This window comes from Lutra lutra, chromosome 12, assembly GCF_902655055.1.
Source record: "Lutra lutra chromosome 12, mLutLut1.2, whole genome shotgun sequence".
Classification (NCBI taxonomy): Eukaryota; Metazoa; Chordata; class Mammalia; order Carnivora; family Mustelidae; genus Lutra; species Lutra lutra.
This window is the reverse complement of record NC_062289.1, coordinates 95374859-95397239: the sequence shown is the minus strand read 5'-3', so window position 1 is coordinate 95397239 and position 22381 is coordinate 95374859. Positions and strand designations below refer to the sequence as shown.

The window sequence follows — 22381 nt, the reverse complement described above, 5'->3', positions numbered from 1 at the left end:
AACTCCTCTCTGGCTGTCTAAAAGAATTATGCAGATCTGCATGCAAGTCACTGTGTGATCTTAGGCAATGTATTTGCTTTCCTGAGACCTAAGGGGTGCCTGGGCCAACTTTAAGGGCATTTTTAACTTTATGATTCTAAGCTCTCTAGATGGGTGTGCCTGGTACCATCCTGGTTCAGGGAAATTTTCCTGCTCTAATTATTAATTACATCTCTTTTACCTTGTAGTACCTGGTTTCTCGACTTTGACCCTCTTCACATTGTAGACCAGATAATACTTAGTGGTGGGGGCTGTGCTGTGCTTTATGGGATGTCTAGCACCGTCCCTGGATGCTTTACCCACTAGATATCACAGCCGTCCCCCCAAGTTGTGACAATCAAAAATGTCTCCTGACATTGCCAATGTTCCCTAGGAGACAAAAATCACACCCCATTGGGAACCACAACTTTAAAGTATTTTAGTGGAGGCAATGAATTATTCAGTCTCTCTATTTCTAGAGCATCCTTGGGTCTCTCTTTCAACCTCATTTCTCTGACCTTAGTCATGTCAGGACCCTAGTATGTGTTCTAACCAGCAATTTGTGCACCTCCCTCCATCCTCCGTATACCTTTGGCAAAAGATTGTAAGATCCATGAGGACAAGAGCTCAGTCTCACACACAGAAGGTCCTCATGGCATGCTTATTGAATGAATAAGTTACAAACTACCCAGAAACTTGTCACACAGACCTCTGTCCCCCATCCCTCTCTCCACTGAAGCCATGGCATAGAATGATCAAGTGTAGAGGCCTCTCTACTCAGGCAGACCTGGATTCAAATCCTGCCTTTCCTGATAAATTGGAAGGTAATCTTTTCTTCTCCAGGCCTCAGGTTCAAGTGCTTAGTGGAGCTAGCAGCACATGGTAAGGGCTTAATAAATGTTAACTATTATTTACTTGTGATTGTTACCTTTTGTCCAGAATATAAACTAGTGGTCCACTACCCAGGGAACAAGATCGATGCTATTCAAGTCGATGGGGGTGGCAGGAAAGTACAAACAAATAAAATCCACAGAAAATTAAAATCCCCTTTAATGTTGGCCTTCTAGACATTCAGGAATGGAAGGGACCTTAAAGTCACTGTATCCAAACCCTCACACCTTATCTCCCCAAATCCAGAGCAGGAGGGCATCAAGGAGTGCCTGTCAAACATCTGAGGCCACCATTAATAGCTTATTAAAATTCAGATCCCTGGGCTCTACTCTTCAGAGATGCACTAGCATTAGGTCAGGGCAATGACCCAGGAATTGGCATTTTAATCAGTTCCCTAGGGGTATTCTTGGCCTCAGAGAAGCATCAGCTAATTGGCTGAGACCACAGGCTGTGGGACCACCCAGGCCAGTGACTGTAGTACCCTATTTACAATCTGGGGAACCCGGGCCAATTGGTGTAATATCTGAGCTTCCATTTACTTGTTTATAATTTGGGGATTTTAATAACACATCTCTCTCAGGGTTGAAGAGATTATATAAGAGAGTAAGTAAATATAGCATGTAGGCATATCGAAGTGCTACATGTTAAATATCCTCACCCCCGGGTCCATTCAGATGGATACCCTCCTCTCCTAGACCATCTCTCACGAAGGGGAGCTCTCTGCCTCTGAAAGCAGCCTTTTCCACCTCTGGACTTCTCTGCCCAAGAAGGCTCTCCCGACTGTGTTGAAATCTGCTCCCCTCTTCTCTAAACCCAGAAGCTCAAGCTCTGGTCTCGGGGTCCAAGTTGAACAAGCACCATCCTTCACTGGCCCAGACCTCAAATACTTGAGGACAGAGGTCCAGCCCCTGAAAAGGCACTTCCCAAATCACACAGATCAGGGAGTGCCCACGTCTTGTCTTGAAGGTGACAAAAAGCAAGTCCTATTTTAAGGGACCTTGGCAATTTCCACTGCTTCGGGTCCACAGCCTTTAATCCCATTTGTCAATAGGCCTCAGATTCCAAAGAAGCCCCTGTGTGACAGCTGAGCTCCTGGGACAAAACAGAGGGGTGCTGGTCATCAGCATTGCCGACTGTGTTCCCCAGATAAGTGGGTACTTGTCATGCCCTGCAGAAGGGTCTCCCAGGAAAGGTGTCTTCTGCCACTAATGGGGGCCAGTGGGGAGGGAGGTCGAATGACAAAAGCTTCAGCTCCCTCCATCCTTCCCTCACTCTAGTCGCTCTACCAAGCCACTGTCCCCTCTCACACAGCTGACCACACAGCCTCCTCCCTAGTCTCCCTGCTTCCTTTCTTGCCATCCTTCTGTGTTAAGCATGCCTTTTATTTCCTATCCTCTAGTGTTTTGACACCTTGGGGCTTTGCTGACCCTGAAGGGATTGACCCTCCCCGAGATAACTGTAATGATTCACCTGCCAGTGTCCGTGCACAAAGTAACCAATCCAGAGCCACTCTCCACCTGTTCTCAACACCCCAGGGCCAAGTACCAGACAGCCCCTATGCCCCAGAACCCACTGACATTATTCAAACTGGCCAGTTCCCCAGCCTGGTTACCCTGCCTCGACTCTTCCTGTGGAAACCAGGATAAGGGCTCTTACCTGCCTTTCCCCCTCCACTCCCTCTGCCTTTTTACCAACTCAGGTGCTTCCCCATAGGGTGTCTGAGGTGTGACAGGCTTTTGCACTTGTGATCTAGGAGTATTACAGGGTATATTTTTCCCCCTGGCAGTCATCTCCTATTCTGTTGGCCTCACTCTACCCAAATAATAATAAAACCTGTATTTTATTTTATTTTATTTTATTAAGATTTTATTTATTTATTTGACAGAGAGAGACAGAGAGAGAGAGAGGGAGCACAAGCAGGGGGAGTAGGAGAGGGAGAAGCAGGCTTCCTGCTGAGCAGGAATCCTGAGGCGGGGCTCAATCCCAGGACTTTGGGATCATGACCCGAGCAGAAGGCAGACACTTAATGACTCATTCAGGTGCGCCTAAAACCTGCATTTTAAAACACTCTCTACTATCTAGTTCCTCCTCTTGTGGACACATGTGTCTGGTGAGTGATCTTCTCAAACTCAACTCTGATCATCTTCCATCCTCTCTCGCCTACTTGAAAACTTTCAGTGGCATCTCCCTGGTCTCAGGAGAATATGGAAAACCCTCACTGTGGTGTCCAGAGCTCTGTGTGATCCGGCCTGTCTCTCCGACCTCCACATCTTGGTCCTGCCTCCGAGCCTTTGCACCGGCCATTTTCCCAGCTGTCTCCCCACCATCTGTCACCACCCTCCTGGCCTTGCCATCTTTATCTCAGCCTCTGTAGGGAGGTCTACGCTGACGACTCCTTCCTCCAATTGTTCTTTATCTTGGCACCCCTTTTTTTCCTTCTCAAAATCAAAGCGTGTGCAAATCTATTATAATTTCTTCATTTACCATCTCCCCAACTAGAGCACCGGCCCCAAGAGGGCAGGGACCACATCTATTATTTTTGTCTCCTTTGGTATCTATCCCAGCAGTCAGCACATAGTCAGCACATAGTCAGCACTCACTCAGTAAACACTGAAATACTGAACGATTATGCCAGGCTCTGGAGACAATTTGTCAATATCGACTCCTTTTGTCTCCACGGCAAACCTGTGAGGTGGGCATTATCATCTCCATCCAATCAGGGAGGAAATGAAGCCTCAGAGAAGTAAAGTAACCCACCCAGGGTCACACAGCAATGGAGGGGCATGAGAAGGGATCCAAACCCCAATCAGTCCATTTGTCAAAGCTGGACCCTCTTCTCCCCTAGGACAGACCACCTCCCTTCATGATAGGACACTAAACACCACCCTGTGAAAATCAGTTAGGAGTAAGCTTCCTTTTCTGTCTGGTAGATTCATCAACTCAGAGGATCGAAGTCCAGAAGCTCAGATGAAAAGAGAAGAAGCTTCCTTATCTAAAATACCCTAACCGAGCCTCAGACCCTAATTTAAGGTACTGGAGAGAATTACATGATGGTACAAATAAGACCTTTAAGTTGACAGCCATCTCCTCAAGCTCTTCCCTTCTTTAAATAGCAAAATTATGTGAAATAAATGTTCTCTGCTATTTTGGTAAATTACATGCTGTATATACACAACAAATGCCAAGAAATTGTGAGCCAACTTGTTTCAGAGCTCTCATACACTTAACGGATGTCCCTTCGATTTTTGTCTTTTGTATCACATTCCCCATCCCCCACCTTGGGAAACCTTGGCTCTGGTGGTTGATAGATACGTTCAGGAACCCGACCGAATCAAAATGTAGTCTGGCCAATTTCCGAGTATAAGTTAGTGTCAAAGGTCTCTTTGTACCTCTGTCTTTTTTTTTTTTGACAGAGATCACAAGCAGGCAGAGAGTCAGGCAGAGAGAGAGGAGGAAGCAGACCCCCCAGCGAGCAGAGAGCCCGATGCGGGGCCCGATCCCAGAACCCCGGGATCATGACCTGAGCCGAAGGCAGAGGCTTTAACCCACTGAGCCACGCAGGCGCCCCTGTACCTCTGTCTCAAAACAAGTTTTCCTAAATACAGGTGCCCTGGCTTCTAGTGATATACCAGAGTAGGAAGGAATATGAACAGATCCTGGTTTACAACTGCAGGGAGGTAAGCTGCCTTCTCGGAGTCACATTGTGCAAACGTGTATACTCCCAGCTCAGGCAGGAAGGTGACTTGAGTTGGGCCAGGTCAAGGGAAGCTGAACGCCCACCATCTTCCCTTTAACCTTCATAGCAGTCTTGCAATCCCACTGTCATTCCCATTCCACAGATGAAAGCATCCCCAGCATGCTTAGCAGATGCCACATGATCAACAAGAGCTCTGTAAATAGTTGTTATTATTATTTATATGGGTTACTAAAGGAATAGATGCGCAGGTTAAAAATCACAAACAGGGGCACCTGGGTGGCTCAGTGGGTTAAACCACTGCCTTCAGCTCAGTGCATGATCCCAGGGTTCTGGGATCGAGCCCCACATCGGGCTCTCTGCTCGGCAGGGAGCTTGCTTCCCTTCCTCTCTCTCTGCCTGCCTCTCTGCCTACTTGTGATCTCTGTCAAATAAATAAATAAAATCTTTAAAAAAATTTTAAAAAATCGCAAACATGGCAGAAAGGTCCAAAATGAAAAGCAAAAAAAAAAAAAAAAAAAAAATTTCCTACCCATGCAAAAAGTCCCCATTCCCAATGCAGTCCTTCTCCTCCCCAGAAGGAACTAGTCTTTGGTTTCATAGGGATCCTTCCAGAACGCCCAGGACTGTGGAAACATAAGTACTCGGCAGCCGTGCTTCTCAGACTTGAACACGCACACAGATTGTCTAGGGGCCGTGTTAAAATGCAGATGCTGTCTCTGAAGGTCTGGGTCAAGGTCTGGGACTCTGAATTTCTAACAGGCCTGTGGGGGATGCTGGGGCACCTGATTCAAGACCACACTTAAATCTTAGTAACAAAGAACTTAGATCATGGGACCATATTCTAGCATATTTAATGACAAACCCCAGGACACCTGGGTGGCTCAGTTGGTTAAGCATCTGACTCTTGATTTCAGCTCTGGTCAAGATCTCAGGGTCATGAGATCGATCCCCACATCAGGCTCTGTGCTGAGCGTGAAGCCTGCTTAGAATTCTCTTCTTCTCCCTCGGCCCCTCCTCACGTCCCCGCTTGCACTCTCTCTCTCTCTCTCTAAAAAAATAAAATAATAAGCCCAACAATCTTTTCCTTTTGGCTCTTACAGATCAGATCGTGTGTGTGTGTGTGTGTGTGTGTGTGAGAGAGGGAGTGTGTGCGTGTGCCTGTGTCTGTGTTTATTGTGGTAAAATATACATGAGAAAATTTGCTATTTCAACAATTCTAAGCATAATTGTCGAAATGATAAATTTTCTCTAAGTACATTCACACTGTCCGCATTCTTGTGCAACCAGCACCACAATCCATCCCCAAAACTTTTCGTCTTCCCCAACTGAATCTCTGTCCCCATTAAACACCAACTCTCCCTTTCCCGAGCCCCTGACAACTTGCCCTTCTTCTTTCTATCCCTGTGAATGTGACTATTTTAGTCCCCCTCACCTAGGTGGACTCACACTGTATTTGTCTTTTCAGGTCAGAAAAGACCTGCTTTCATTCTGCTTATTTCGTTAAGCAGAATATCTTCAAAATTCATCACGTTGTGGCATGTGTGAGACTCTCCTCTTTTTTCAAGGCTGCTTAATATTCCATTGTATGTACACACCGCACTTTATCCATTCATCCATCGATGGACACGGGCTGTTGTGATACTGTGACACGGATCAACAGACAAAATTTTTTTCCCCACATTTTCCTACGTGGATGTGTCACAATCTATATACTCATTCCTCTTCTGATGATTGTTTCTGGTTTTGCTGCAAACAGCACCAGAAGGGACTATAGCAAAATGGCTGGGTGTGGAGACTCAGCAGGCAGGTGGTTTTGCCAGCATCTGGGTTAGACACATGCTGTGTGACCTTGGGCCACTCTGGGTGTGACTGTCCTCATCTGTAAAATGGGGTTAGCCACAGCAAAGATGATATAAGGTAATCAATGCAGAGCACAAACATGGCACTTGGCACACGGCCAGCTAACAATGCCTATCAGCCATTGTTCAAATGGTAAGTCATTGCCTACTCATGTCTGTCCCTGCAATGAATTGCCAGCTGCACAATTCTGAGTGAGAGCACAGAGGACTTAACATTTTGAAAGCTATCACAGAGTACCTTCTCCAAAGTCGCAGCGGTCACTATTCCGTCACGGGGAAGATGTGTGGAGCTCCGGATGGTCCTTGAGGAGAGGATGTGATGCAAACAGGATTCAGGGAAGATTATCAGGCCGCAGAGTCATTTTCTTCCGTGAGGTTCCCCTCAGAGTCGAGGGTGATCCATCGACCTTCCCTCATCCCTGAAAGTGGGAAGATAATGCACGTAAATGTCCCTTTCCCTCCCTCCTCTGATACTTCTCTGTATTTCCATCTCCCACGAATACCTTGGGGGCTATTCATGTTTCTGATTGGGGGGTTGGTTCTTGAGGATAGAGAGTCCCACTTATTTGCAATTCCTTCTCATTGAATACCACCCCTTACTCAGTGGGCAGCGGAGTGGACATGTCACCCCCCACCCCCAGCTAGCCTTTCATGACATTTGTTATTTGTAGCATTTCTCACAATGTGCAAGACAGCTATGTTATACACACACACATACACACACACACACACATCTGTGTGCGCACGCCTTTTTAAATGTCTGCCCCCCTGGGGCACCTGGGTGTCTCAGTGGGTTAAGCCTCTGCCTTCGGCTCAGGTCATGATCTCAGGGTCCTGGGATCCAGCCCCCCATCCGGCTCTCTGCTCAGCAGGGAGCCTGCTTCCCCCACTCTCTCTCTGCCTGCCTCTCTGCCTACTTGTGATCTCTCTCTCTCTCTCTCTGTCAAATAAATAAATAAATAAATAAATAAATAAATAAATGTATGTCTGACACTGCCCCCCCCACTTTCCAGCAGACTATGAGCACCACAGGAAGGAGCCTAAGTCTGCTTGGCTCACCTTGGAAATCCCAGCAGTACCTTGGACTTGCTATGCGAGGCAGGAGCTCAATATGTATTCGTTGAATAAATGAACCAGAGGGTTCCAGTAACATCGGTGGCAGTATTAAGGGTGGAGAATTTTTTTTGGGGGGGGATGGTGAATACACCTAACATAAATTTATCATCCTAATCATTTGCAAGCATGCAATTCTGTTGCATGAAATACGTTCACAGTTGCGAACCAGCACCACCATCCTTCTCCAGGACCGTTTCATCTTCTCACACTGAAGCCCTGGCCCCATTAAACCCTAATCCCCTGTTCCTCCTTCCCCAGCCCCTGGCCACCCACTGTTCTATTTTGTGCCTGTGAAATTGACAGCTCCGAGCATCTCAAACACGAAATCATACAGTATTTGTCATTCTGTGACTGGCATATTTCACTTAGCATGACGTTTTCAAGGTTCGTCCCTGTTGTAGCTCACATCGTTACTTCCTTCCTGTCTAAGACAGAAGAGTATCCCCTCGTGTGGATGGACCACATTTTGATTATCTTTCCATTCAGCTACTGATAACCCCCTGGATTGCTCCCATCTTTGGGGCTATCATGAGTAACACTGCAGTGAACAGGGGCGTACATTCACAAGGGTGTGTGACCATCACCTCTCTCTGGTTCCAGAGAATTTTCATCACTCCTAAAGGAAACCCTGCACCATTAGGGAGACACTTTCCATACCCCCACTCTCCCAGGCCCTGGCAACCACAACTCTGCTTCCTGTCTTGTCTCGGTGCATTTGCCTGTTCTGGAAATTCCACCTAAATGGAATCCTACAATATGCAACCTTTTGTGTCTGGCTTCTTTCACTCAATATCAAGACCCCTCTGTGTTGTAGCAGGTGTCAGCGGCTAGAGGACTCCTGTACAGTGGTGTGCTCCAGACCATTCATACCAGCTCTAAGAGCAGATTGATTGATTGTTAAATGTTTGGAATTTTTGGAGCCCATTATTTAACCACTGGCAGGTTGAAATTGGTCACATATACACTCTGGATATTGTCCTATGTTACACACCTTCATGGTTTTGGGGGGTTTTCACTGAGATTCCATTTATAGGCATGCCACTGGCTTGAGAACACGCCCATTATCTCCATCAGCAGGCCCCCTAAAGCTGCCTCGGATAAGTACATACTCAGAATAAAACCGTGTTCTTGTTGGCAAGTGCTGCTTAAGTGAAGCCCAAGACCCCAGCTTCTAACCTTTGCTCCCAGGTGACACCTGCTGCCAGGGTCTCAGGGAGACCCAACTCCAGATGGCCGGGACATTTGTCTGGGTCTCTATCACAGGGGTTCTGGGCCTGTCAAATGAAGCAAATGAGCTGCTGGCACCCACCTCTGCCAACAGAGTAGGGCCTCCGTTGCTCAGCATGACAGCTTCATGATCGACATGCCCTAAATCAGTCCCCAGGTGAGCAAGAGTGGCACCACCTGGGAATGTGTCAGAAATGCAAAATCTCAGTTCCTGGCTAGGACCTTCTGAATCAGACCTTCTGGGAGTGGGGCCCAGACACCGGTGCTGTGACCAGCCTTGTGGGGGTTCTAAGGCTGCATCCAGATCAAAGCCCCTGCACCAGTGTGATGACCTGCAGAGCTGTCAGCCAGGCTGGGATGAAGCTGTGCCTTTTGATTCCTGCTCCAGAACACACCATTTCCCACTGTCTGGCAAAGTCTCCTACCTCGGCCAGCTCAGTTCAGGCCTCACAGTCATTCCCCAGACACAGGTGAATTCTGGGGAGAGAAAGTGATGCCCGGTGATTAGGACCAGGGCTCTAATAGGAAAGCCAACAAGATTGGTCCTCAGTCTCTTCAAGCTGTGTGACCTTGGATGAGTGCCTTAACCTCTCTAAGCACTTGTTTCCTCATCTACAAAATGAGGACAAATAACAGTATCTAGTTCATAGGTGACTTGTCCGGGTAACAGGAGAGAAAGTGAAAGGCTTATAGCATAGCTCTGTGCATATAACAAGTGCTCAATAAAAATTGATATGGCTTGAGAGCTATTAACTTAGGACTTTGAGGAAGGGGAATTCAATGTTTGTATGCTGCTTAAGATTTGTCTGCATAATCACTCTGGAGGGGCTGGTTTGTAGCAGATGCCATTGGTGTCTGTTCCAGATCCCCTTTACTGGGCTGGTGCATCTCCCAGGTGCCTCCAGAGTTGGCTGCTAATAGCTCACAGCTGCCATTGGCTTTAGAAAATTGTCCTTAGCCCAGAGGAACTGCCTTACCTGGGGACAACCTGGGAGGTTATGCCCTCCACCCCTGGGCGGACATACCAAGGCCTGACCCATGGGAGCCCAGACCCCAGACCTCTGGGTAGGACCATCTCAGTGGCATAACTCACATTTCAGAGCTCCACATCGGATCAGATTCCCCCAGAAACCATCTCCCTATTAAGCTTGCCCCCCTACACCTTGTCCCCGCCTGGTCCAGCCACCCTCACTTCCCAAGGGAAGTACCTCCTTAACGAATCATTGCACAAGAATGCCCAACCCATTTTTGCCAAAAGGGAAGACTTTATCCTAAAATTCATTTGGAATCTCAAGGGACCCAGAATAGCCAAAGCAATCTTGAGAAAGAAGAACAAAACTAGAGGCCTCACACTTTGTGACTTCAAACCTGACTACAACTGACTACAGTGGCCACAAGAAAGACAGAGACCAATGGAGAGAATGGTGAGCTCAGAAGTAAATCCTCACATATGCTGCGAAGTGATTTCTGACAAGCGTGCCAAGACCATTCGATGGGGGTGAAGGACAGTCTTTTCGACAACTGGTGCTGGGAAATCTGGAATATCCACCTGCAAAATAATGAAGTTGGACCCTCACCTTATACCATATACAAAAGTCAACTCAAAATAGAAAGACCTAACCCTATGAAAAGCTCTTAGAAGAAAATACAAGGAAGAAGACTCATGGTATTGGAGTTGTCTGGATTACATCACAGTCAAAAACTTGTGTGCATCAAAGGACACAGTCAACAGGGTTAAAAGGCCACCGGCAGAATGGAAGAAAATATTTGCAAATCAATTCTCAGACAAGGGATTAATATCCAGAATAAACCGACAACGGAAACCCCCAAACATCCTGATTTAAAAATGGATATGAGGGGCGCCTGGGTGGCTCAGTGGGTTAAAGCCTCTGCCTTCAGCTCAGGTCATGATTCCAGGGTCCTGGGATCGAGCCCCACATCGGGCTCTCTGCTCAGCGGGGAGCCTGCTTCCTCCTCTCTCTCTCTCTGTCTGCCTCTCTGCCTACTTGTGATCTCTGTCTGTCAAATAAATAACTAAATAAAATCTTTTTAAAAAAATTAAAAAAATAAAAATGGATATGAGAACAGACATTTAGTTCAAAGAAGATATACAAATGGCCAGTAAACACATGAAAAGATGCTCAGTTTTAGGGAAATTCAAATCAATACCACAATGAGATCCTTTTCCACACCCATTAGAGTGGATTTTATCAAAAAAATGAAACATGGTAATATCGGCAAGGATGTAGAAGCATTGGGACCTTCCTTCACTGGTGATGGAAATGTAAACTGGTGCAGATGCCTAGGACAAGAATATGCAGGCTCCTCAAAAAATTAAACACAGAATTATCACATGATCCAGCAATTCCAACTCTGGGTATAGAACCAGAAGAAGTGGAAGCAGGGACTCAATAGATACTTGCACACCCACGCTCATAACATTATTCACAACAGCCAAAAGGCAGAAGCATCCCAGGTGTCCACCGGTGCATAAATGGTTTAAAAATTATGGCATATCCACACAATGGAATATTATTTAATCTCGAAAAGGGAAGCGCATTCTGACGCTTGGTACAACATGAATGAGCCTTGAGGACATTTTTCTAAGTGAAAGAAACCAGTCACAAAAGCACCAGTACTGTATGATTCCACTTACGTTGAGGAACCCAGAATAGGCAAAATCATAAACAGAAAGTCGAATGGTGGTTAGCAGGGCTTGGAGGGAAAGGGGAATGGGGAGTTAGTGCTGGGTGGGTAGGGTTTCAGCTAGGGACAATGCCTTAAATATCTCAAAATAAAACATTTCTTTTTTTTTCCATTTTTGCCATTTTTTAAAATTAACATATAATGTAGTATTTGTTTCAGGGGTACAGGTTTGTGAATCATCTGTCTTACACAATACACAAAACTCACCATAGCACATACCCTCCCCAATGTCCATAACCCAGCCACCCCATCCTTCCCACCTCCCTCCGCTCCAGAAACCCTCAGTTTGCTTCCTGAGATTAAGAGTCTCTTATGGTTTGTCTCCCTTTCTGTTTTCATCTCGTTTCATTTTTCCCTCCCTTCCCCTATGATCCTCTGTCTCGTTTCTAGAATTCCTCAAATTGGTGAGATCGTATGATAATTGTATTTCTCTGATTGACAAAATAAGATATTTTTATGGAATAAAAATTGGAGTAGGTAGGGAGCAACAGAAGGGTTTGGAGGGGGAGTATCCTGACTTTGGCTGGGAATATAAGGGTTTGATCTGACAGGCATCAGGTGGAACCCTGGTTCCATGTCTAGGGTGAGTCTAGAGCCTCAGTTTTCTTGTCTGGAAAGGGGTGGTCATAATCCCAACCTCAGCAAATCAAGTGCATGGAAAACAGCAGCTAACACAGAGCTGGAACATGAGCTCGATGCTGCTGGACTGTGTTGCTGATGCTCGAGGGGATGAATGTTAGCTCCAGGATTCAGTGGGACCCCACCACCTACAAACTCCCGGCTCTGTGCTCCATGCTATCATTCTAGCCAAGGTGAGCTTGATGGCTCCAGTTTTCCAGACCCAGGCTTGTTAGTGAGTGGGGGTACAGGTATTTACAAAATTGCTGTGATTTCTTCTGTTTTTCTCCTCTCCAAGTGCACCAGCAGGCTATGTTTCCCATGCTTCTGCAATTTGGTTTACTCTTTCTATGTCAGAACCCCAGTTATTCTTTGGTGAAATATATGGAAGAATGCAAGTTAACTAATAATAATAATAATAATAATAATAATACTTCAACAGATAAATGGATAAAGAAGATGTGGTCCATATATATAATGGAATATTACTCAGCCATCAGAAAGGATGAATACCCAACTTTTGCATCAACATGGGTGGGACTGAAGGAGATTATGCTGAGTGAAATAAGTCAAGCAGAGAAAGTCAATTTCCATATGGTTTTGCTTACTTGTGGAATTAAGGAATAACGTGGAGGACATTAGGAGAAGAAAAGGAAAAGAGAAGGCAGCGGGGGGGGAGTCGGACGGGGAGACAAACCACGAGAAGCTTGTTTCTCGGACTCCGAGAAACAAACTGAGGATTTTAGAGGGGATGGGGGTGGGGGGGATGGGTGAGCCTGGTGATGGGTATTAAGGACACATATTTCATGGAGCACTGGGTGTTATACATAAACAATGAGTCTTGGAACACTACATCAAAAACTAATGACGTATTGTATGGTGACTAACATAACACAATTGAAAAAATAAATTAATTTAAAAATAAAAAATAATAATAGCACTATGTTTTACTTAGATATTTCTCCTCTTTTACCTTGTTTTTTTATTAACATATAATGTATTATTTGCTTCAGGGCTACAGGTCTGTGAATCATCAGTCTTACACAATTCACAGCACTCACCATAGCACATACTCTCCCCAATGTCCATCATCCAAACACTCTATCCCTCACCCCCCTCCTCCCAGCAACCCTCAGTTTGTTTCCTGAGATTAAAAGTCTCTTATGGTTTGTCTCCCTCCCCAGTCCCATCTTGTTTCATTTTTTTCCCTCCCTTCCCCCAACTATAGCCCGCCCTGCCTCTCAAATCCCTCATTATTGGAGATATCATATGATAGTTCTCTTTCTCTGACCGACTTTTTTTGCTTAGCATAATACCCTTTAGTCCTACCCACATCATTGCAAATGGCAAGATTTCGGGTTTTTGATGGCTGCATAGTATTCCATTGTGTATATATATACCACATCTTCTTTACCCATTCATCTGTTGATGGACATCTAGGTTCTTTCCATAGTTTGGCTATTGTGGACATTGCTACTATAAACATTCGGGTCCACGTGTCCCTTCGGATCAGTACATTTGTATCTTTAGGGTAAATACCCAGTAGTGTGTTTGCTGGGTCATAGGGTAGCTCTATTCTCAACTTTTTGAGGACCCTCCATACTGTTTTCGAGAATGACTGCATCAGCTTGCATTCCCACCAACAATGCAGGAGGGTTCCCCTTTTTCTGCATCCTCGCCAACATCTGTCATTGCCTGACTTGTTAATTTTGGCCATTCTGACTGGTGTGAGGTGGTATCTCACTGTGGTTTTGGTCTGTATATCCCTGATGCTGAGTGTTGTGGAGCACTTTTTCACGTGTCTGTTGGCCATTTGGATGTCTTCTTTGCAGAAATGTGTGTTCATGTCTTCTGCCCATTTCTTGATTGGATTATTTGTTCTTTGGGTGTTGAGTTTGATAAGTTCTTTATAGATTTTGGATACTATGTCATTTGCAAATATCTTCTCCCATTCTGTCGGTTGTCTTTGGTTCTGTTGACTGTTTGCTTTGCTGTGCAGAAGTTTTTGATCTTGATGAAGTCCCAATAGTTCATTTTTGCCTTTTTTTGCTGTCTTCTGCTCCTCTCTTTCTTCTTCTGGGATCCCAATTATTCTAATATTGTTTCATCTTATGGTATCACTTATCTCTCAAATTCTCCCCTCATGGTCCAGTAGTTGTTTGTCTGTCTTATTCTCAGCTTCTTTATTTTCCATCATTTGGTCTTCTATATCACTAATTCTTTCTTCTGCCTCATTTATCCTAGCAGTAGGAGCCTCCATTTTTTATTGCACCTTATTAATAGGTTTTTTAATTTCACTTGGTTGGATTTTAGTTCTTTTATTTTTCCAGAAAGGGATTCTCTAGTATCTTCCATGCTTTTTTTGAGCCCAGCTAGCACCTTGATAATCGTCATTCTGAACTCTGGTTCTGACATATTAGCAATGTCCATATTGATTAGGTCCCTAGCCATCAGTACTGCCTCTTGTTCTTTTTTTTTTTTTTTTTTGAGGTGAGTTTTTCCACCTTGTCGTTTTATCCAGCTAAGAATAGATGAATAAGAGAACAAAATACTAAAAAGGTAGCAACGACCCCAGAAAAATATACACTAACCAAATTGGAAGAGCTATGAAACCAGGGGGAGAGGAAAAGAGAAGGAAGGAAGGAAAGAAAGAAAGAAAGAAAGAAAGAAAGAAAGATACACATATATACATATGTATATATATTAGACTGGTGAATAAAACAGAGCTATAGACTTGATTCTGGGTGTATTCTGGTCTGTTAGAAGAAACTGCCTCCCAAAATTTTAAAGAAAGAAAAACCTACATGTATACAAAAAACAAGGTTAAATATAATGAAAAGATAGAATATAACTATAACAATGAGAATTTTGGTGAAAGATTTTTTTTTAAAGGTATCGATAAGATAAAATACTTTAAAAAGGTTAAAATAGGAAAGAGGAAAAATTTTAAAAATAGAATAAGAAAAAACTTTTTTTTAATTTTTAAAGATTTTTTTTGTTTATTTGACAGACAGAAATCACAAGTAGGCACAGAGGCGGGGGGGGGGGGGGGGGATGCAAGCTCCCTGCCGACCAGAGAGCCCGATGTGGGGCTCGATCCCAGGACCCTGGGATCATGACCTGAGCTGAAGGCAGAGGTTTTAACCCGCTGAGCCCACCCAGGTGCCCCAAGAAAAAAATAAAATTTAAAAAACTTAATTTTGAAAAACTAAATGATCATGGGAGGAAAAGCCATGAATTCTATATGTTGCTTTCCCCTAACTCTGGATTTCCGCAGTTCTCCTTGATCCGTGAACTTGGTCTTGGTTGGATGTTCTTGCTGATCTTCTGGGGGAAGGGTCTGTTGCAGGAATTCTCAAGTGAATTGTACCGCCCTTGCCAGGGGCCAGGCTAAGCAATGGTGTTCACTCTCTCGGGAGCTTTTGTTCCCTGAACGCTTTTGGTATGGCTTTGGAGGTTGGGAATGAAAATGGCGGCCTCCCAATATCAGGCCTGGAGCAGCGGAGAGCTCAGGGTGCCACTTCTCAGTGCAGCCTCAGAGAAAAGCCGTCAATCCTTCCCATCTCCCTGGATTCCAGCCACACTCCGAGCTCACCTGGCCTGTGACTGAGCTTTTCTATCACCCACGGCCCTGTTTAGAGTCTCCAAACCCAGCAGATTCCTGCCATGCACTCCCACACCGCTCCTCCCAGAGAAGGAAGGTGAGTCTCCCCAGATCTGCCTTTTGTGGGGTCACTGCTCAAAGAGCAGCTGCCCGACTGTGCCTTGGGTCATGGTTTAAGTTAATCCCGATCTGAGAGCCCCTCCTCAGCTCCATCTCTGCAGCCAGCTACCCCGCTCCGATACCTGGGGGCTCTGCCACACTCAGGCACCCCTGGTCTTTCTGTGACCCCACAAATCCTGATACCACATTGTCCCCGCAAGGGCTCCACCCCCGCACCCCTCCACCCCCCGCTTAGCCTCTGGAGTGACGTTCCTCAGGGGAGCAGACTTCTAGAAGTTCCAGTTTTGTGGTCAGCTGCTCCGCTGCTTGCCCCGGGAGCTGGCCCCTCCCCCCGCTGTCTATCTTCCCGTGTATGGCCTCACTTCTCCGCACGTCCTACCTTCCAGAAAGCAGTTGCTTTTCTGCTCCTAGAATTGCTGCTCTTCTTCTCTTCGAGCTCCTGTTGAGTTTGTAGGTGCTCAGAATGGTTTGATAACTGTCTAGCTGAACTCCTGGGACCCAACAATACCCAGGTCACCTACTCCTCCACCATCTTGCCCCTCCCATTCTCTCACCTTGTTAAAACATTGCCAAATTTGCCTCCTAGCCATTCATGCCTGTGACCTCCCAGATTTCTTTCGTCAAAGCCTTGATAGGAATGGGCATTACTCATTTGATATCACTCTCTGGAGGTGCTTAGTGGCTCAGTCAGTTAAGTGTCTGCCTTTGGCTCAGGTGGTGATCTCAGGGTCCTGGGATCAAGCCTGGCATGGGGCTCCTGGCTCAGTCCGGAGCCTGCTTCTCCCTCTCCTTCTGTGTGTGTGCTCTCTTGCTCTCTCTCTAGCACTTGCTCTCTCTCAAGTAAATAAATAAAATGTATTTTTAAAAAATATCACTCTCTCCTGTGATGGTAGGAACAGGTCTATCTTGTCTCTGCTTTAACCCCAAAACCCAGCACAGGGCTGGCAGGCAGCAGGAGTTCTGTCTTTGGCAGTGAGGGAGTTGGAAGGACACAGGTACTTTCACTGTTGAGCCCTAGATGAAGAGATTGCTGCTCAGAGAAACCAAGGTTTGTCCAGAGTAACAAGAAACAGCATAATTTGTATTGCAAAGTGGAGTCTGTGGGTCTCAAACTCAAAAGCCTACAAGGTCAGACAAATGGCTAAGTGCCAAGTAAGAGGAACAAGGAGCGCACATCAGGCTAAGTGGCAAGAGACCCTCAGGGCTAGAGGTAATTTGGAGAGGAAGAGACTGATCAACCATGGTACGTCCTGTCTATAGGGAGGACAGATCTAGCCACATGGCTCCATTACAGGAATGTGGGCCCCAGATGACCAGATACTCTACTCTTTTTTTTTTTTTTAAGTTATCTCTCCACACAATGTGGGATTTGAACTCACAACCTCGAGATCAAGAGTCACATGCTCTACCAACTGAGCCAGCCTGGTGTTCCAGATACTCTACTTTTTTTTTTTTTAATTTTTTTATTTTTTTTCAGCATAACAGTATTCATTATTTTTGCACCACACCCAGTGCTCCATGCAATCCGTGCCCTCTACAATACCCACCACCTGGTGCCCCCAACCTCCCACCCCCCACCCCTTCAAAATTCTCAGATCGTTTTTCAGAGTCCATAGTCTCTCATGGTTCACCTCCCCTTCCAATTTCCCTCAACTCCCTTCTCCTCTCCATCTCCCCTTGTCCTCCATGCTATTTGTTATGCTCCACAAATAAGTGAAACCATATGATAATTGACTCTCTCTGCTTGACTTATTTCACTCAGCATAATCTCTTCCAGTCCCGTCCATGTTGCTACAAAACTTGGGGATTCATCCTTTCTTTCTTTTTGATACTCTACTTTTTAAAGAGATATGAGGAATCTGGCTTTTTACATTAGTTTTCCCAATTTAAAAACATGGGCATCCACATTAAGTTAAAAAAAAACAAAACCAACTGTGTGGGCAATTTTTTGTGGGCATAATGTAACCCCTAGGTGACCAAATTTTTACCTTTGTTCCATACAGAGAGACAAATCTAAATTCTGAAAATGTGATTCCAAACAGTATTTACATCTAGAACAATGATGTCCTCTTTCATATTGCCTAACATGTAAGTAGGGTCCCCCTGGAGTTGTGCAGTGCCCAACCTATGCAAATGTATGTGGCAGCCCTGATATGTAACTCTGGAAGCTGTCACACCCCCCACCAGTCCAACTCAATAGAAATGCCAACACATCTTGCCCCACGTCCACTCTATTCTCTGGACCATGAGGAAAAGCCTTTCACCTGTCTTGGGCCCAAGAGCTGTGCAGCAGGGCCATCAAAGGGAAGTTCTAGCTATCATGACCAGATTTTCTCTGTCCTCTAGGGTGGTGAAATTCCGTCGCACGGGCGAGAGTGCAAGGTCAGAGGATGACGCAGCTTCGGGAGAGCATGAGGTCCAGATTGAAGGGGTCCGCACAGGCCTAGAGGCTGTCGAGCTGGACGATGGGGCAGCTGTGCCCAAAGAGTTTGCCAATCCCACCGACGGTGAGAGGGCTCTGCAATTGGGACATCAGCCTGGACCACCGTCAGGGGCTCTGAGGTGCCAGGGTTACCTCCCCAGATTGTGCTCTCAGAGGCATCTAGGGAAGGGACAGGTAGGAGGGCCCAGAGGGCCCAGAGGTGATGCTGGAAGTGTGGGCTGGCCCTACATGGCTTCCTCCAGCAGATAAGGTTACATCACAATCCCCACCAGTCAGCTTCATTGCATAACACACAGCTGAGGACCACAGCAACAATGATGGTGATGGTGGTGATGGTGATGATGGTGATAATATTGATGATGTTGGTGATGGTGATGACGGTGATGATGATGGTAATGATGGTGGTAGTGGTGGTATGATGACAGTGATGATGATGATAATGTTGATGGTGATGGTGCTGATGGTGGTGGTAGTGGTGGTGGTGATGATGGTGATGATGATGAGGATGGTGGTGATGGTGATGATGGTGGTGGTGATGGTGATGGTGGTGCTGATGGTGATGATGGTGGTAATGATGGTGGTAATGGTGGTGTGATGACAGTGATGATGATGATAATGTTGGTGTGATGGTGCTGATGGTGGTGCTGGTGGTAGTGGTGGTGGTGATGACAGTGATGATGATGAGGATGGTGGTGATGGTGATGATGGTGGTGGTGGTGATGACGGTGATGATGATGATAATGTTGATGATGCTGCTGCTGATGGTGGTGGTGGTGGTGATGATGATGAGGAGGAGGAGGATGATAGTGAGGATGATGATGGTAGTGGTGACGATGCTGATGATGGCAAGGCTGATGACAACTCTGGTGGTGGTGATGATAGTGTAATGATAATGGTGGTGATGACAGTGATGATGACCATGGTGACAGGAACAGCTGACGTTGGCTGAGGATTTACCCTGGGCTAGGTACTGTGTGAAGCACTTTACACATAGGACCCATTTAATCTTCACACCGGTTCCAGTTGGAATAAGTACGCTCATCTTCCCCATTTTGCAGAAGAGCAAACTAAAGCCCAGAAAGATTCAGCATCTTGCCCAGGGATACACAGCTAAAAATGAGCGAAGCTGAGTCTCCAGCCAGGCCATCCGACCTCCAAGCACGTATGCTAACCCATGACCTTGGGTTCCTCCGAGTAGAACTAGTCAAACAAGAGGCCGGAGGTGGGGCCATCGGACCTGGTCTACCCTCACACATGCTGCTGGTGGATGGAAACTTTCCATGCATTTCCAAAAGGTTCCAGATTCCCACCATGAGAAAGGGTTAATGTCTTCAACCCAAAGCCTGGTTGGGGTGGGAGGGAGTTCTAAGGAGGCAGTGGCCAGGGAGGGGGCAGACAGTGGGTGGGAGCAGCAGCTTTACTCTCAGGCTTATCTGGACTTAGCTCCCAGAGCTACAGTGTGGCCTCTGGGTGACACTGGGCAAGTCCATGTCCTCCTCTGCAACCCAAAGCTGGGACTGGTCCTGAAGTAATAGCTGAGACAGGGACTAAATGGGACAGGGTACATCAAGGTTTTTGTGCAGTGCCTGGCCCATGGTCAGCAATCAGACACACACCATTAGTTTACATATTCCCCTTCTTATTACTGATGACTCTCCAGGACTCACTCTGCTTTCTCCTCAGTATTTTTTTGCTGGAGGAAACCAGCCCCTGCTGATATGATAAACACTAGCTCACACTTCGGGAGAAAATGATGATTGATGGGAGAGGCCCATGATTGAAATTCTGCAAAGATGACAGCTCCCAGCAGGGGCTGATGAGAGCCTCAGAAGCAGCCCACAGAAGGGCCACCCAGCGTGCTCTTTTAGTATTTTTATTTTGTAATTAAGTTTTTTTGGAAGCCCTTGTAGATTTCAGAAAGGTTGCAGACATAGCTCCCGCACACCCTCCATGCAGCTTTCCCTGCTGGTACCCCTCACTCGGCCACCGTGCGTTTGTCGAAACGGAGGAAAGAACACTGGTACCATGCTGTTGACTAAACCCCAGACTTCATTCAGACTTCGCCAGTTTTTTCCAGCAGCGCTGTTGCCGGACACCATCCAGCCTACTAGATTGTGTTCGGTCTTTCCATATTTTCCCAAAACACTTTGTGTATTAATTATATCCTACTTTTTCTGAACACACAAATAACAAATGTTCCTTTGGAAAGCATTTCAACACAAGAGAAAGTTACCCAGTGAGAAAGTGAGTGCCAGCCTCAAAGATGACTCTGTTAACAGTTTGTGGACATTCAATCTTACTTCCCCTGCATGGCACACATGCACACACATCTTTTTATCACGAAGACCGTTCTTAATGATGCCTACCTCTCCCCAGTTACCTTTCGACTTCACAATATGACATGGACAGCTTTCCATCTGAGTGCAGGGGCATTTAGCTTTTAAAAAGTCTCTTTCTTTCCTAAGGAAGCAATACATTGTTGAAGAGAGTTGAAATCTCACAGGAGCTCTCCCTTCCTCTCTCCAAAGACAACAAAAATGAAACCGTAAGGTGAAGTTTGGTATACATTCCATGCATCAGCACATACATACATCCATATGCATACACGTACACATAGGCGTGTACATTTCTGAGAAGAGAGTCATACCATACAGGCTGCACAGATTGCTTCATTTTAAAAAATTAATTAACAATATGTTGGGTACATCTTCCTATATCTGCACATTCCTTTTAACAGGCAGGTCATATTTCATAATGTGCATATATACATGTGTATATATGATGATGAGACATATAATAATTTATCTAACCAACCCCTGTTGACAGACATTCGGGGTTTTCCTGTTTTCCTTTTTATAAACAATGTTGCCGTGGACTTTGTAAGCAAGACATCTCTTCGCATTTGCGGGAATGTTTCTTTAGGATGACATTTCTAGAAGTAGTGTGTGATGCCTTTACTAAGCTTAGCTATAGACGCCCCCCCCCGACCCCCTCACATGAAGATAGCTGGGGGATGCCCTCATTCCTTCCTCTGCTCTCCCTCTCTCCTTTCCAGATACTTTCATGGTGGAAGATGCGGTGGAAGCCATTGGGTTTGGAAAATTTCAATGGAAGCTGTCTGTTCTCACCGGCTTAGCTTGGGCAAGTATTCCCAGGAACGGTGACCTCATATTCGGTCCCCGGGAAACCTCGTGCTGCTTGACTAGCTTCTGGGGGCCACAAGGAAGGACATAGTTCCCTCCACATGGAGCCTTTGCTTGAATCAACAAAAGTTTATGTTGAATGATCCTTGGCGACAATGAAGATCTGCCCTTGGTGGGAGTTTGTGGGTAATTGGCGATTGCCCTCAAGGTGGATTTGAAGCTTCTGGCTTAATTAAGGAGTTCTCAGCCATTTGGGACTCAGGGTTGCCATAGGATGATGATGTCGTTTTTGGAGCTCCCCCTCAATAAACATGCGCCAATAAAAATGTGTCTCCTGCTTCAAGAGGTTCATGATGTCTTGTTAAAAATCCCCTAATCTACCTCTAGCAAGGAACACAGCTAGACCTTTAATACAACTGAAACTGACTTTTATGAAAGCTGCAAGACAGTGACCAGATGACCCACTTTTTTTCAAGTGGATCTCCAGTTTCCCCACGTCATTGAGCACCCCCCTAATTTAAGAAACCACCAGCATTATCCATCACATTCCCACAGCCGTGTGGGTCTGCTTCTGGTCTCTCATTTCTGTCTCGTCTCATAAAGATACCATGATGTGTAATTACTGGGACTTCCTGGCATGTGTTAATATAGTAAAAGGTTGTACTTATTAAATACACTGACAGTTCTGCCTGAGGTTTATAAACCAAAAATAAACCTGTCTTCCATTGAGTTAAAGAGAAAAGACCATTTTCTCTCTACCTCTACAAAAAGTTTTTCTCAGATTTTAGAAATAGAATGTCTCCCCCACTTCATTTGGGGAATGCCCCTATTGCTTTTTTTTTTTTTAAGTTTATTTATTTTATTTATTTATTTGAGAGAGAGAGAGTGTGTGTGTGTGTGATCATGAACTGGGAGGAAGACTCCTTGCTGAGCAAGGAG

At 45.7% G+C, this 22381-nt stretch overlaps 1 protein-coding gene across 1 annotated transcript in view; it reads left to right on the top strand.

Moving 5' to 3' along the window:
* Window positions 1–22381, top strand: part of SVOP (SV2 related protein) — a 74861-nt gene that overhangs the window by 4929 nt on the left and 47551 nt on the right. The window contains exons 2-3 of the mRNA XM_047697816.1: window positions 18203–18363; window positions 21355–21440. Coding sequence (XP_047553772.1) covers window positions 18203–18363; window positions 21355–21440 — 247 coding nt within the window. The remainder of the gene's footprint in view (window positions 1–18202; window positions 18364–21354; window positions 21441–22381) is intronic.